The sequence below is a fragment of the Ictalurus punctatus genome, chromosome 16, assembly GCF_001660625.3.
Source record: "Ictalurus punctatus breed USDA103 chromosome 16, Coco_2.0, whole genome shotgun sequence".
In the NCBI taxonomy this organism is placed as follows: Eukaryota; Metazoa; Chordata; class Actinopteri; order Siluriformes; family Ictaluridae; genus Ictalurus; species Ictalurus punctatus.
In genome coordinates this window covers 22,994,429-23,010,711 of record NC_030431.2, presented here as the reverse complement: position 1 = coordinate 23,010,711, position 16,283 = coordinate 22,994,429, and the positions used below count along the sequence as shown (strand labels likewise).

At 39.8% G+C, this 16,283-nt stretch overlaps 1 protein-coding gene across 1 annotated transcript; it reads left to right on the top strand.

The window, feature by feature from the left end:
* Positions 1-3,561: 3,561 nt before the first annotated feature.
* On the top strand, positions 3,562-11,565 carry mat2aa (methionine adenosyltransferase II, alpha a). Its single transcript, XM_017489709.3, has 9 exons — positions 3,562-3,756; positions 6,596-6,673; positions 6,849-6,971; positions 7,361-7,473; positions 7,786-7,929; positions 8,459-8,677; positions 8,787-8,969; positions 9,066-9,199; positions 9,857-11,565. Exons 1-9 carry the CDS (start codon positions 3,678-3,680, stop codon positions 9,957-9,959), a joined length of 1,176 nt encoding a protein of 391 aa, XP_017345198.1. The 5' UTR covers positions 3,562-3,677; the 3' UTR covers positions 9,960-11,565.
* The last annotated feature ends 4,718 nt before the right edge of the window (positions 11,566-16,283 follow it).

Below are 16,283 nucleotides of genomic sequence, written 5' to 3'. Positions count from 1 at the left end.
TTGTATGGTGTATGTTGCTCAGAATAAATTGCGAAATCAGCAGATAAAATGGTCATGGTCAGAAGTGCTACATCTGCCAAAAACGAAAGGAAAAAAATGACATATCCTCAAAGTACACAGCTCAGCAACATGGTTTCTTTTGAAGTCAATAACGTTTAGAGAGAAACAGGACGTTTTGGATGTAAGTCCTTCCTCAGCTCTGCATGTGCTGCTGTTGATCCAGGAAGTGAAACTTCCTAACAGAACAGTGCAGAAACACACGTAGCAAGAAACCTAGCAACCTTACTATTTATATTGTAATAATGACTGATATTTCAGACTCGGGGGTGGGGGTCTGGGGTGTTTGAGGGGGGGAAAGCATGGTAGCTTAGTGGTTGGAATGATTGCCTTGCAAACATCCAGGGTCCAGGGTATACTTTGTGCCCCGAATTCCTTGGGACAGGCTCCCCACGACCTTGTGTAAGATAAGCGGTATGGAAGATGGATGGATGGATGGATTTCAAACCAATTGCTTGTCCAAAATCTTTTCTTTTTTTTTTGACACTACTGAGACCTTTTTTTTTTTTTTAAAGCAAAGGGTTGTTTGTTTGATTTTTAAACCTAACATTGTTTAGTTTATTACTGTTTACTATTCTTTATAGTCTTTTTGTTTCAGTAGAAATGTCTAATTTTGTTATTTTTGAAACCCTAACCCTTTGCATGTCCCTAAAACCTTTGCACAGTAGCGTATAGACACATACATACAGCATACAACGTTTGTGTATGTGTTTCTGGGAGAGAAAGAGAAACCATCTAGAACATTCAGATCTGCTATCTGTGTGGTTTGGTTCAGATACTGAGTGTGCAAGGCCACACTACAAAAGAGAAACTAACTTTAGACAGTAAACATATATATTTTTTGATAAGAGGAACTGTTTTGACAAGTCATCTTTAGCCCAATTATTGCTTTAACAAAGAATAATCTAAACACACAAAAAAAAGTGCACCAATAAAATACTAAAAGTGTTTCACTTTCTATTTTTTGTACGTTATGCAAACAAGAACATGCCTGTGCCACCTGTTGCTATTGTACCAAAGATCATTTCCTTGCATGAGACGTATGAGGCTTATTTATGGACTGCTGCAATTTACCAGATTGCATAACGGTAGTTACAATAATGGAAGGGGTTTCTTATAAATCACACTGGAGCACAGCCATGTTGCAGTCACATGTCTTGCTTCAAGGTTTTTTTTTAAACATGTAGAAATGAGAGAACGTTTTTTCAACACCGTTCAGACAAACCAGTGCTCGCTGATAGAGCTGAGTTCTCTTATAACGAGTTCACTTTCCATAATATTTTAAATAAGTTTCCTAATTTCTCTCGCTGAATAACTGAACAGCTCATAATGAAAATAAAAATGCACGGCTTCCTTCTCACCACAGATGGGGTTGATCATCCCAGACAACCTTCATGTACCAACATGTGATTCTTTATAGTTGCAATGGAGCTCCGAAAAGCGAATATATGCAACGTGTATTAAAAATCTAGCTCCCTGTGAGAAAAATATATTTGGCGTGGCTGTGAGTGATGACAATTAGACTGTGATCATGCATGAACTGTGCTAATTTTTGTACGAATATGCAACAATGACATGAATAGGCTTTGTTGTTTTTTTTTCAAGATTAACGGTTGCCAGGTATCTGAGGCAACTTTTAATATGAATAGACGAAAATCTGTTTTGTCCTGTTGTCCGGGTTACTCAGCTTGGCAACCGTCTTAACTAAAATTACTGCAAAATCCAAGTCCACGTGCTCAGCAGGACAGAGTTGAGGAAAGTCTCAGTGCTCTGAACTACCAGCTCAGCAACTCTTCACTGCGAGACACACAGCATAACAAAAGCAGTGTAAATCACACACAGGTGTATGTTGATTCATGAAATTATCCACTCCTTTTTTAAGACTTTACCCTCCATTTACAAAACGCCGCTCGATCACATGCCCACCACCACAATAACACAATCAGAGGAAAGCGCCGTCAGCCCTCTTCCTCATACACGAGCTCACAGACACCTAAGATTGACTAGTGCTGCTCTGATTGACAGCGGAGAGAGTAATACCGTCCCCACCCACTCTTGATTCCTGGCCATGCACAGCTTCCTTGTACTTTTTATCCATTTGTAGTTACATTCAATTTTGTGGAATGCCCACGAAACAAGTTCCTCTTGTCACTTGCATTACAGCAGCTATAAACAGTTGTATGCTCATTAGCCCGTCTTGCTTTTTTCTGGTCATGTAAATTTAATAAAACAAAATGGAATGCCCAGAGTGCACATCCCGGAAGATTTCTGACCGTTACAAAATGCTGACACTAGAGCCTCCTTCCTAAAATGCTAAATACAACATCACTGAAACATCAGCACCAAAATATAATCCCTCCTTCCGCATGTTATTCAGGAGAGCTGTCGCAGCAGCCGGGCTACAGCTGTCTTCATGGAGAAATATGATCATCACATGGAGAACACACACCCATAATATACCAGACCAGAGCGAATATGAAAGTTTAAAATAACTATCAGAACTGTCATTATGGGTTGAGCAATACTGCTTTTGTAATAAAGTCATAATTTGATAATAAAGTAATAATGTCTTATAAATACAGTATTGTGATAGTATTAGGGACTATGATAAGATGAGATGCAAGTGGTACAGTAACAGAGACTGAATGATGTTTTCAGGCAAAATGGTGTTCAAAACAAACATCATCTAATAGTTTTAGATAAGTATTACATGAAAACATGACATGAAGTTAATTTCACCCTTTAAAAATTTTTGCTTTTTTTTTTCTCAACTTGAGTACATTCAAAAGTAACGTTTATTTATTTATTTATTTATTTATTTATTAGGAGTGTGTGTGTGTCCATATTTCCACTTTCAATTGAGTCATATAATGACATATTATCTATACTTTCACTTAAGAGTTATTCCTCTATATTTTGTCCAGTGCTGGAGGTCTGAAATCCACCTCAGACAGCTGACGAACTTGGATTATGTTGATGAAGCTGGATTATATGTGCGTAATCAACAATTTCTGATGAACTCTGGACATACAAGATAACACACAAGGGATTTTTCCCCATTTTCACATCCTGTCAGACATTTTAGTAATAAATATAACCCAAAACAAAACAATTCACTTGAATAACATGAGAAGTAATCACATGAACTGATTTCCTTATCCGTTTATTTAGTCTAAGAGAGAACAAAACTGTTTTAAATAAACAATATATATGTGTGTGTGTGTGTGTGTGTGTGTGTGTGTGTTTGTGTGTGTATATATATATATATATATATATATATATATATATATATATATATATATTGACCGCATACTGTCGAGTCATTTCAAAGAAATGAAAATCCTGTTTCTGTTTCGTTATGAATTGTTTACGTCTCTGGATGAAGACCGTTGCATCCTGAGGTTGAACATGATTGGTTGGTGAAAATGACGGACGTCTGTTTAAACCAATCAGATTTGGATGTTTGCTCACATAGGATGACTATAAGAGTCAGCGCCACTAGCTGATATTTATTCAGAGTTGAGTCTCTATAGCAAGCGAGGCTGAATTTAACAACGTTCCTGTTGAAGTAACAAACCGACAGTCATTTCGCATTTTAGCTAAATTCATTCACTAGAAACATGAACTGCCACGGTAAACGCATCGCCGATGATGATTGCTTCCTGTTCACTTCAGAGTCAGTCGGTGAAGGGCACCCTGGTATGTATATCTAAACAGTATGGAATTTTTTATTTGGATTAACGTGAAAACACGTATTTAAATACAGATTTTCGGCCATGGCGACGAGAAGCTGACAAACCGAAAGTGACCCAAGCGCAATGCGTTTGCGCAGTTAGCATGTTAGCAAGCAATAGCTACGTCAGTCGGTTTAATTTCTAGCGCTTGTTTGTTTAGGAAATAATTACTTAACCGCGCACGGAATTTTAGCGTTAGATTCCAGAAACCTTTACATATAACCCAAACAAAGTTTTGGTCAACATTTAAGGTGCGATTTGTTCGCCGGTAGCCGTTAATCTCGACCATGCCGTGCGGATGGAGGCCGAATCAGTGCACGCGCGTGCTACAGGATCTAATAATAATAATATTTATTAAAGATAATATCGTTTATATTGGTTGCGTGTAATATATAAATGGGAACGTGTCTGTATGGAGGTTGTTTTTGCTCAAATGTGTTTAGCTGGTCATATATTAAAGCTAAAGTAATTACTGTGAAATGATGGTGAAATCCTGCGCATGCGCAGTACGGCGGGAGGACAGCATGTGGCCAGAGCAATGCCCGATGGAAAGGTTTTATTTCTTTAAACCTTTTCTATAAATCTTTTATTTACACAGCCTGTCGACTGCGTTATGTTTTTACATAATTTATACATCCTACCAACTTCTTGTTACGAGTCCAGTCTAAAAAAAAGTAATGATGATGATGATGATGATGATGACTTAAAATATATATATTTGCATCTAGATTTAATATTGTCTGTATTTTCTTTGATAGTCCTAGTCCTAGACACTAACAAAAATTAACACGTTTAGTAGTAGTGTATTAATGAGCATGAGTTAATCCGCGTTCTTATTGCATGCATTTGTGTCTCCACGTGTTTGCTCTGTTGCGTCAGCTTCCTTCTGGGTTGCCAAATTGGTATGAATTCCCCCGCCTCCATCAAGCAACCAAAGGAAAGCCATGCGTATGTCTTCTGAGTCCTAGATATGTTCATATAAGTCGTTGTATGGGAATGAGAATGTTGTGTGCACTGAACGAGTATCCTTTCACTTTCTAAATCTTCCTGTGTTTGTCAGGTCATGCCAAGGCTACCAGTTTTGGGCTCTATGCCACGTTTTTTGCAGTGCACTGAATTTTGGTCAAATCACTGGGTACGGTGTTAGACTGGGTTAACAACGCCAGTCGTACATCAAGCATAGGCAAAAAAAAAAAAAAACCCTACAACTTCGAAATCGTTAACAGGTTTCTGTTTGCACTTGGAAATGAACATATCTTCATTTCTGCTGATAGATTCAAATAATCTAAACATTGTTGTCTATGTGCTTCTTACTTTCTCTTTCGTATTGAGCAGGGCTCTCTGGTTTTATCCGAACAGGGTGGTGTTCCTTCTTTCATTCCAAAAAAAGCAGGAGCCGCACCAGATTCCACCTGTTTAACCAACTGATCTTGATTTTTAATATACTCAGTCGTTGCCATGAAGAGTAATTGCATCCAAAACTGGCAACCTTGGCCTTGGAAAGGAGCGGGAAGAATCCTTCATGAATGAATCACACGTTTTAGAGTGAACACATGGCATTACATATTGCCTTATATTTTTATTATTTTGAGCCACTAGAAGAAAATACTCCTGCTCACTCCCGTCGTGCACTACACTGGACGCAGCCCATTATTTTGTCCTCTTTTTAGCGCACACTACCGCATGCATGCAGCAGCGCAGGTTCATGCACAGGTACTTTGAGTCCTGGCTGCGTTACAGCTGATTAATACGGCTTATGTCTACTCTAAATATAGATCCCTTCCGAATGCTGCGGGGTAGTAACCCAATTCAAACACAAACCCAGCTGTTCTGCCAGGCATCCGTCTGGAGTTCAATACGTACCGTTATTCATGCTCGGTAACAGTGTAAAGAAGCAAGCTGATACAGCAGATTGAAATATGAAATTCTGGAAGACAGGATCTTCGTGACATGGATTTACAACCGTGGTGTGGTGTTAAACAGTACCTTTTAGTTGCTCTTTAACAATACATCATGGAACGGAAACCGTTTGTAATTAAATGAGTAGCAGTTTCATTTTGACTTCTGCATCAGAAATTCTGACTTGATGCGCTGATTCATTTGCACTGAATCTTTAAAATTAGATTTTTTTATTCCTTTTTGCTTGTGTTCTTTCTGTTTTCTCTTTAAGGATATTAAATCAATTTTATGCAAGCCAAAACACCATTGTTGATGGTTGCGCATTTCCTAATGCATATAACGTGTCTCTGAAGTTTGATACGATATGATATTTTTGTCATGTTGTCCACCCCTAGTTTTCTGTGATGTTAGTGTTTACGTGATCGACAGAGGAGACACTTAAAGCACTGACGCGTACACTGTGTTCAAGCATGTGACTTCTCAGTATAACAGTGTATAATACCGATATCCCACTCAGTCAGGGGCAAAACGAAAATAAGCTGCTCATATCTGGTACAATAGAAGGTTTGTTTTCCTTGTACGAAGCTTGTTGTGCCGCAGTGTGCTGCATCGATCTTCGGGGAGTAATGTGTTTAGTCATGATTCTTGGCGAGGTTTATTTAATGCCGTCGGCCAGGTTGATTTCCATTCCGAGCCGATGAGCAGTGCTCGGTCACGGGTTTTTCTTCACGTACTGGAAACACTGAACACAACTTGCAGCATGAATCAGAAATTCCCTCTTTATTAATCGTGTTGCAGTAATGTGACTTTCTCCTTCCTTTTGGTGTAAATGCATTAGATTTATTCTTCAGTGCAGACCTGTTCACGGCCCTCTAACGTTAACCCTATGCGCACTGTTTCCCCAGATAAGATTTGCGACCAGATCAGCGACGCTGTGTTGGACGCTCATCTCAAGCAGGACCCCAATGCTAAGGTTGCATGTGGTACGTGTTGTAACTGCAATAGTATCATCAGTAGGCTCTGTGAATACAGTTGGTGTGTGTTTGAGAGAGAGAAAAATGGTCTATCCATGCTAGTATTTCAGCTTTTTAAATGCACTTGCTTCCTTTTTACGTTATTCTTCTTAAGATCTCGCTGCAATCTTTTATCTCGTGACAGAAACCGTGGCCAAGACCGGAATGATCTTGCTCGCCGGCGAGATCACCTCTCGTGCCCACGTCGACTACCAGAAGGTTGTTAGAGACACCATCAAGCAGATCGGCTATGACGACTCCAACAAAGGTGCGGCAGTAGCATGCAAATGGCCTTTTGCATTTGTAATGTTCCCTCAGTATAGTTTCGAGTCATTTTACAACTTTGTATGTCTCGTGTATAAATCGGACCGTAAGAAACGAGTCACATTTGATTTTGTTTTCATTGCTGAGCGTGATGCTAAACCGTAACATTTTGTAGGTTACACCGTTGCTTAATTAAAGTATCAAATGCAATCTCTTGCCTGTTGAGTAGCATGTTTAGTGTCTTATTCTATGCCCTGGTGTGATGTAATCCTCCTTTTGTTTTGGGGAGAAAACCCCCCACTGAGATTAGGCTGTAATGGTGTCTATGGCGTTGTAGTTTTGGGAATCCTCCTGTTTTGGATCTGTGGCTCTAATGTACTTTTCATTGCTCAGGGTTTGACTACAAGACTTGCAACGTCCTTGTGGCGCTGGAGCAGCAGTCCCCGGACATTGCACAGGGTGTCCACAAGGACCGCAATGAGGAGGACATTGGTGCTGGTGACCAGGTGAGCATGACGAGGGAATATTCGGGCTGGGACACATCACCATACTAATATCTCTCTTTAAAAAAAAAAAAATAATAAAGTTTCATGTAATCCTTCATCATGATATTGAGGTTGTATCGATAAATCACCCAGCCCTATGAAATGGTATTTAAAACGGCTAAACGATAGTGCAGTGGTGTAGTGCACGCAGAGTATCATTTAAAACCCAGCATAAGATGGTATTAACTTTAGCATGAATCGGGATGACTATAGCCTGTAAAGAACATTTTAAGGGGAGGCTTTTTGTTCTGAGACATGCTTTGTGGTTCTCAGGGTTTGATGTTTGGCTACGCCACTGACGAGACGGAGGAGTGTATGCCCCTGACCATCATCCTGGCGCACAAGCTGAATGCTAAAATGGCCGAGCTGCGCCGCAACGGGTCTCTGCCGTGGCTGAGGCCGGACTCCAAAACCCAGGTGAGGTGTTTGACTAGCTGCAGGTCTTTAAAAGGCATTTTACATTTGATGTCTGTTAGATTTCAGCTTAAAAAAAATAAGGTGGATTTTTTTATTATTATTATTATTATTATTATCATTATTATTTTAGTTTTGTAAAAGTTTAAAATGCAAAGGATCATGCAAATAGACGTGTTTGCATGAGTTAATTTTCTGGCTTGAGTTTCCCAAAATCGATATCTCTCCCCCTGGTAGCCCCCCCGCCCCAAGTTCTTCTGAAAAATTCCCACACATGTACGCAAACATCACTATACTGTTTTCAAGTAATCATGCAAATTAAAGCTACTAAATAAATGCTCCAGGGCAAGAAAGGCTAATTTGCAACGCATCACATGCTCAGCTCAGACTGCTTTGTCGAGGTAGTGTCGAGTTTCGATTTGGTTACGACTGTTGTATGTTAAAAATTCGGGACGGTGCAATGTCATGGTGTCCCGGTGATTCATTACATCATCCCTGGTTATTGAACTCGAGCTCTTTGTCTCTCATGTAGGTGACTGTGGAGTACCGTCAGAACTGTGGCACGATGGTACCCTTGCGCGTCCACACTGTGGTGGTGTCTGTGCAGCACGATGAGTGCGTGAGCCTGGACGAGATGCGTGAATCCCTGAAGGAGAAGGTTGTGAAGGCAGTGGTGCCCAACCAATACCTGGATGATAACACCATCTACCACCTGCAGCCCAGTGGGCGCTTCGTCATTGGAGGACCACAGGTGAGTTGGGATACGCAAGCTTGTTTTTACCTGTGAGAGGGTTTTTATTCCTTCACTTTGATTTCAAAACTGAGGTTTTTTTTTTCTATGCGTCTTAATCGTGGTGCAGGGTGATGCTGGTCTGACTGGGCGCAAGATCATCGTGGACACGTACGGAGGCTGGGGAGCTCACGGAGGCGGTGCGTTTTCTGGAAAAGACTACACAAAAGTGGACCGCTCTGCTGCTTATGCTGCCCGCTGGGTTGCCAAATCCCTGGTGAAGGCAGGCCTTTGCAAACGCGTCCTTGTGCAGGTGAAGGTTTTTAAATAAAGACCTTAACAGAACTACCATTTACAGCTCTTTTTAAAAGGGTTTCCCTTAATAATACTGTTTTTGTTATACCCACAGCTGTCGTATGCCATCGGCGTGGCCCATCCACTCTCTGTTTCCATCTTCCACTACGGTACCTCTGAGAAGAGCGAGAAGGAGCTGCTGGAAATAGTGAAGAAGAACTTTGACCTCCGTCCTGGTGTCATCGTCAGGTAAATTAGGCTTGTGAGATCGTGTGCAATGCACAGTTCAGTCCTATCGTGTCCTGACCGTCGCAAATTGACGATCGGATCGGTCGTGGCTTTGGAAGGGTGCAGGCTGCAGCTGGTAGACGAGGGCGTAGCCGGAATGCTGCATCACTACAAGAAGCTAGCATTATCATTTAGTCAGATATTAGCATGATCAGTCAGGAACGCTTGCTGAATGTCAGGACTGTAAATAAATAAACCAAATGGGCTGTAAGTAAGCGCTTCATAAAATCCAAGTTAATTTATATAAACTGTGTGCGCACGTGATATTTAATTTTGATTTTTTTTTTTTTTTTGGTCTATAACTCAGATTTCAAACATTTAATTAATATATTTTCAACTCGAGGTTTTTTTGGACCATTTCAGTCGAGTGTCCACAAACTTTTGACCCGGATGTGTAGTGTTCGGCCAGCTGCGTCACGTTTCTGATCAGAATGGTGTGGAGAGTGCTAATGAGCCTGTAGTCTAATGGTTTTTCGCTAAAACGTTTACAGAAATGTCTTCAGCATACATGGTGCTCGTATAAGTGTGTATAAAAAAAAAAAATTTTTGATGCTTCTTGGTCGTGCTTTCATAGGTTTTTTTTTTTTTTTTCTTCTTCTTTCTCCCGTGTACTTCCAGAGATCTGGACCTGAAGAAGCCGATCTACCAGTGCACTGCCGTTTACGGCCACTTTGGCCGTCAGCCTTTCTCATGGGAGGTGCCTAAAAAGCTTCAGTATTAAACCTACAACAGCTTCTCCTTTCGGTCAGCAGGTGTACACTACAGAGAAATCTCGCTACCTTGAGGAGAACGATATACCTTTATGCTTAACCCTAAACCCTACTCAATAAGTCCCAAAGATAAATAAATCCGTCCTTCTTTTCGCTTGTACCCGCTCTCAACACTTCTTGATCTTCGACCATGACCCTTTTATGTGTGTAGTTTGGAAAAAAAAAAAAAAAAATCATAATTTTTTAACTCCCTCCGTCCCATACTCCTCCTTTCTTTCCTCACTCCCCCCTGCTCCTCTCCTGCATCCTACTGCATGATGGCACAAATTAATATTTTGAATGCAGATTGCTACACATTGGCACATGAAGCACTGAAGCCAATCAAACCTTTTTTTTTTTTTTTTTTTTTTTTTTTTTTTTTTTCTTCCATTTCCTGCAAGTTCTAATTTATGCCAGTATGAACTTCTTTTTTTGTGTGTGTGTGATTCATTTCGGTCACTTTAATGTGACAATTTTTTTATTTTATTTTTTTTAACCTGAGGATCAGTGGAATATTTAATAATGCGAATGCAGCCAATGCAAGGAATTAAGTATGATCTAGTTAAAGTATAACTCTAACTCTAGGCCTGTTTTGATCGGAGAACATGTATTTTTATCAGATGGAATGGTGGTGGTTTTTCAGATGTCTGTTGGCGACGTCTCGGTCCTTGCAGGCCATGTGTATTCTGGCGTATTACAGAGAAGCCAGAAGCTGCTACCAACTGCAGTACTGAAGGATTGTTGGTCTTGACTCCACCCCCTTCTTTCTGCTCGTTTTTTTCAGTAGATTATTTTTATAGATTAAATCTTATCTCGGTAGCTGTGTTTTCTAGACCGTGGTGAAGTCTGTGCACTTCCCCCTCTGTGCGCAGTCGATGGCCAGCGTAGTTACAGAGAAGCTGAGCTTCCTCGCTGCCACATAGGGGTCACTTTCTCCACTTCACTTGCACCGGTTTCAAACCCTGCTGTCCATACGGAAAAGTCGTGGCGCCTGTAGAGCACTGGAAAGTCGAGTTCCCCCCCCTTTTTTTTTTTTTTTTGGGTACATCAAACTTTTAAAAAAATATCCTGGGCAGCAGTGTAGCTGCGTGCCCAATCCGCCATCCTGCAGCATCCTCAGTGCGTAGTACAGAAAAGCTTTGAGGCTCTGACGCTAGGTGGCCCTGGAAGCTGTGACCATTGTTGCCTATTATAGAGAAGGCTGACCATGCATGCACGTGTTTTATTACATGTTGGATGATCTGCACTGCAACCGAGACAGGAAGCAAGTCTCTGGCCAGTGTTGTACAGAGAAACTGGCCTTGTTTACGTTGCTCTGCTCGGTAGCGGTCAGAGATGGTCTTTTTCATGTTAGTTTTTTTTTTTTTTATTATTATTTCTAAAAATGCCAGCCAGTGGTGAAACATACTGGCTACTGGGAGAGCAAACGTGCCTTTTTCTGGTTTTCTCCTTTCCTTCCTGGCCACATTCCCCCTCTTCTCCTTGGTCCACCCTCTGTAATGTTTCTACCTGCTGCAAATCGTAAATCCTCAACTGCCCCTGGTCTCCTGCTTGAGTTCAATAAAACTTCTGCTCTGATCTCCCGAGTTCATCTTATTTTTTGAGTCTTGTCGTTTTTTCACCCAGTTAAAATCATTTACATTTTTGGAGGAGGAGTTTTTTGATTTAGCGGGCTGCCATCTAGCAGCAAACTGGCCATGTAGTAGCGTTGTCCTGGTGGTTTGCTGCATTAAACAGTGCAATTCTGGCATTTTCTTTGCCAGGTTTGGGTTTTTTGAAGAAAGTGTTTAACCCTTGACGTACCATGTATTCACAGGGTGCGAATGAGAGTCTTTAAAGAATGAACATGAAAGGCTTTATTTTTTTATTTTTAATAAAAAAATTTTAACTAACATCTTTATAAAACCAATTGTAGGCACTGAGAGTTCACTTTGAATGTGAAAAATGATGATTCCAGCCCTCCATAAATAACTGCCCTAGTGGTACTTGCACCTAAATAACCCCAGAAGCACTGAGGCAGAAGACGCACCTTAACCACTCTTCAGTTTGGTAGTCTACAACATGCAAATGTCCATTATGACCGTTTAATCATAAACTCTGCTGAGCTACTTCGTATGTTTAATCCAGTGAAACGTCGAGCACAGTCTGCTAGGAGCTTTTTATTTTATTTTATGATTTTTTTTTTTTTTTTTAAAAACATATAAAATGCTGTTTTGAATTTGCGTTCTGGTCAATGAGTGCGCGCGCACACACACTGTAATACTACGATAGGATTAGATGTTCCAGGATCACCGTGCGAGCCGTTCTGTTCATGACTGGAAATGTTGAAAAACATAACTGACATCACTTTAACTTCCTGAACAATAGAGAATGAGTCAACTTTTACTGTGTAAAGTTGTGGATCAGCGGTCAAAGAGCAGAGCACTGCATGGCCATTTAAACAGCACCAGCAGTTTTCCTACACACACGATAAGTTAGTAATTAACTTTTTTGGGGGGTGGGGGGAGGTGGAATAATTTGCTGTGGGATTTGGAGATACAACTTTTAATCCTCCTGTAAACTAATTTTACTCTAGGGGGGGGTATTTATTAAAACAATCTACCTTGTGTGCTTCGAGACGCTGTTGACACCATCTTGTAAAATGCATCTTTTTACTAGAAATTTGTTACGTTATGTGCAACGACCACATTAATAATGAAGAATATATTATTCATTAATTCAAGAAGAATTTACAAAGCGAATAAAAACGGCTTAAAAAAATTCCGCCGGTCAATAAGTCAACTTGTTTTGCGAATGACGACTCCTGTGGTTAGGAACTTGTACGTAAAAGTACATTTATAGCACACATTTTGTAGCCAGAAAAAAAAGCAACATCTGGTGTATAATGTGTTTATAAGGCCATGTTGAGTAACGGAAGGGGGGGGTGTGTGTGCAAATCACCTGATATACCTGCTGAGGTTTTTTTTTTTTTTTTTTTTTTTTTTTTTAAGCTGTGCGGGAGGAACTGGTAAATAACTTGATATGATATTGGGTAGCTATGTTCTTGTATCAGGTGTCACTACAGCTATAGTACAGTCACCTTTTATATGAGAACTAGCTAGTAGTATTCACTTTACTTGGATACAGACCCAGACGTACTGTAGTTGCACTGAGTTACACCCTTAATGGTGACATTTTATCATTTATGTAAGAATACCTGTAAGAATCAGTACAAGATTTCACTGAGACTTTTTTTTTGGTGATTTGTTGCAACCAAAAATGCTTGATCTTGCTGCGGCTATTTTCATGCTTTAAAATTTATTATTATATTTTTTTTAATAGGGAAACTACTTGAATTGGTGAAAGTGTACTTGCATTCGCTTGTCTTTCGCAGCGATGTTTGTTGGTAAATGAGAGCTTTTAGCTGTGCTCATGTTCGACAGATGTGACTCGAAGAGGGCTTTGGCTGAACGTGTGTTGTGACGAGGTCACGTGACGTGTCTTGCCCCAAATCTGTAGGAAATCTGCTGTAAGTGCCAAAAAAAAAAAAACCAACAAATTCATGCAAAAGTTGCAAGCGCCTCCGAATATTGCTGCGTTTGCTCGATTTTGTTAATTTCTACAACTGCAAAATCCTTGATTATTTGTATTTGAGACCCGTTTTTGCTATAAAGTATGACGTATCACAGCTCACAGTAGCACATGCCTGGTTAACGAGCTATAATAACTGTAGTATGCTAGTTCAACACTCTAAGTATTGCTTTTGACAGGCTTTATTGTGTTAGAAAGCTTTTATCTGCTTTCTGCCTGTTAATGTGAACTGAAAAGACGTCGGAGAAGGTTTTAGACACAAATCCCCGTTACTATTATCAAAACACCAACGGAGAGAAAATATTTTCAAGGAACAAAATTTAGTTCAGGGCTCCAGTACAGTTCGAGGAGCATTGAAGCTGTGTTGGCCAAACACATTATTAACACAGTTGATGGTGGTTTTTCCTTTCGTTTTGTAACCATTGGCGTTCCAGAAGTGAATCAACACCATACTGCTCTCCATAGAGAGCAGAGACTTTGAGTAATAATGGAGACGCCTAAAATGTCCATGCTTAATTACTTTCATGAAAGGAAATGGGTGTGGTGTCAGGCTTTCAAGACTTGGAATGAATATCTGTTCAAAAGCCTGCCAAATGAATACTCAAGAAAAATAACGTATACAGTGTATGCAATGTTATGAAATCTTTAGCTAGAATGGATAAACTATTTACAGAGCTGGTGCAAAATTTGAGGGCTTGCTTCACGAGGTGTAACATTATAGGAAATTGATCAATGAGGGCTTGCTTCACGAGGTGTAACATTATAGGAAATTGATCAATGATATGGTTGACCTTAGGTTGTAACAGCTGTACACTGTCGTTCCTTCACCAGCCCTTTTTCTTCTCTTTCGAGTTTAAATGTCAACTACAGACGTGTTACAGAGAAACCACATGCACAGAGTAAATGTTCAAATTATTGGCAACTTGCTGTGACGTAATGAGAATAAAACACTCCGGGACATGCTGTTATGGATAAATAATCAATCATGGGGTGGTCACAGTAACTCTGCTTTTTTTTTTTTTTTTTTATAAATCTGCAGGGTTGATTGTTTTCCTATAAGAGCACACAGTCACGTGTTTGAGTCTTTATGATTCAGGAATAACATCTAATATCTAGCTTTAGAGGTTGTAAGCGAGGTAGAATCCAGTCTTTTAAAAAGAACTGCACCAACTGACCGAAAACAAGTGCAACCTCCAACTCGAGAAGTATTGGCACCCTTCGTTTCAAGTGATTTGAAACTCACGCAAGTTCTCTTTAGCCCAAGACGTGCTCGGTGTCTGAAGTCTGTTTCTTTAGTTGTGTGTCTCGCTAAGAAATGTCGGGAAACCCGCTGCCGTACCGGTATGCTAATTTTATTCAAGTTTCCGATTATATGTCGAACGAAGGAAGTAGATAGTGTTAAATCGGCAGATATTTTCATTCGAAGCGAGAACTGAGGGCTCTAAATGCAGAACTGGTGGGAGAAAAGGATTCTGGGTGGTTGATGCAATGAAAGAAATGATGAGATGTTAGTTACTGGAGCTGGACCGAACACACATGGCAAGATTTGAAGATATAAACTTGACTCAGCCAGCTGTCACAATATAGAGTTTAGCATGTGACCTTGAAAACCATACACAACTGGCAAGGTTTTGTTGATAGAGGAGTTCACAGTGACACCAACCTCAGTTTCTGCAGTACAGCTCGATCATGTTGCCCGGTTGTTTTTATAAATAAATAAAACAATCTTTGCCCAAGGCTAATTCCTGGAAGTTGTGCAAGATATAAAAGATATTAAGATATTAAATGATTGAAAGTTTCGTAACAGGTTATATCCTCCAGGATTTCCTCTGCATGTGTACAGCACACTATTACTCAACCTTGAACATTCCCATTGATGTAATGATATTTTCCCCTGTATTAGTCAACATTTATTGCTTTTTCATTCCAGGAACCTATACAGGTTTGAATACCTGATTAAGGATTTGGGGGCTTCCCTAAATCTGGAACCTGCATAAAATGTTTCATTGAGTAAGCATCATTATAAATACGTGAACAAAATCACTAGGGGTCTAAGCACTACTTTGCACACAGCCTTTGCTTGGACCCCTAATAACGATGATAACTTTTATATTTCTATTCGGAGTGTCTCTGTCCGTGTCTGTGTAGTGCTCCAAATTTTCATATCTGTACTTGGATTTCAACACAAAGTGGGTGTGGCCTAAACCATTAAGTTCTAATTCATTTAGTCGGTTCTGTTTTCCGAATTATAAACAGACTAGTAGCCTAATTTAGACCAGTGTGACCCCTGACCTGGCAGATACTAAGGATGAAAGTATGAATGTATACTTAATATTTAAGCTAATTAATTATAGCTCATGTTATTAGCTAGGCAGAAAGGCAAATTCTATCATTTCATGGTAAATTTTGTCAACTTACAGATTGATGTTTTCAGGCAAAATGGTGTAGCATCGAACAGTTTTAGATAATTAATAAGTTCATTTTCACATGAAAACCTGAACTTAATTTCATTTGTTTAAAAAAAAAAAAAAGACAACGTACTTTTTAATCCTTGAGAACATTTAAAAGTAGCGACTTTTGGGCTGAATACTTCTTCTTTTTGAATTGCTTCACACACTAGCTCTAGACATGAGGTCTACTTTCACTTTAGTGTAAGTTCTTTGTTCTTTGTCTGCCCCTGCAAAACACTCAGAAGGATATTCTTTGGTGATCAACATGTATTGTTT

Bases quoted from the DNA above. Each gene is read 5' to 3' on its own strand.
- mat2aa (XM_017489709.3), top strand. From the start codon at position 3,678: ATGAACTGCCACGGTAAACGCATCGCCGATGATGATTGCTTCCTGTTC. The intron at 7,474-7,785 runs GTGAGCATGACG...TGTGGTTCTCAG, and splicing joins ACATTGGTGCTGGTGACCAG to GGTTTGATGTTTGGCTACGC. The intron at 8,678-8,786 runs GTGAGTTGGGAT...ATCGTGGTGCAG, and splicing joins TCGTCATTGGAGGACCACAG to GGTGATGCTGGTCTGACTGG.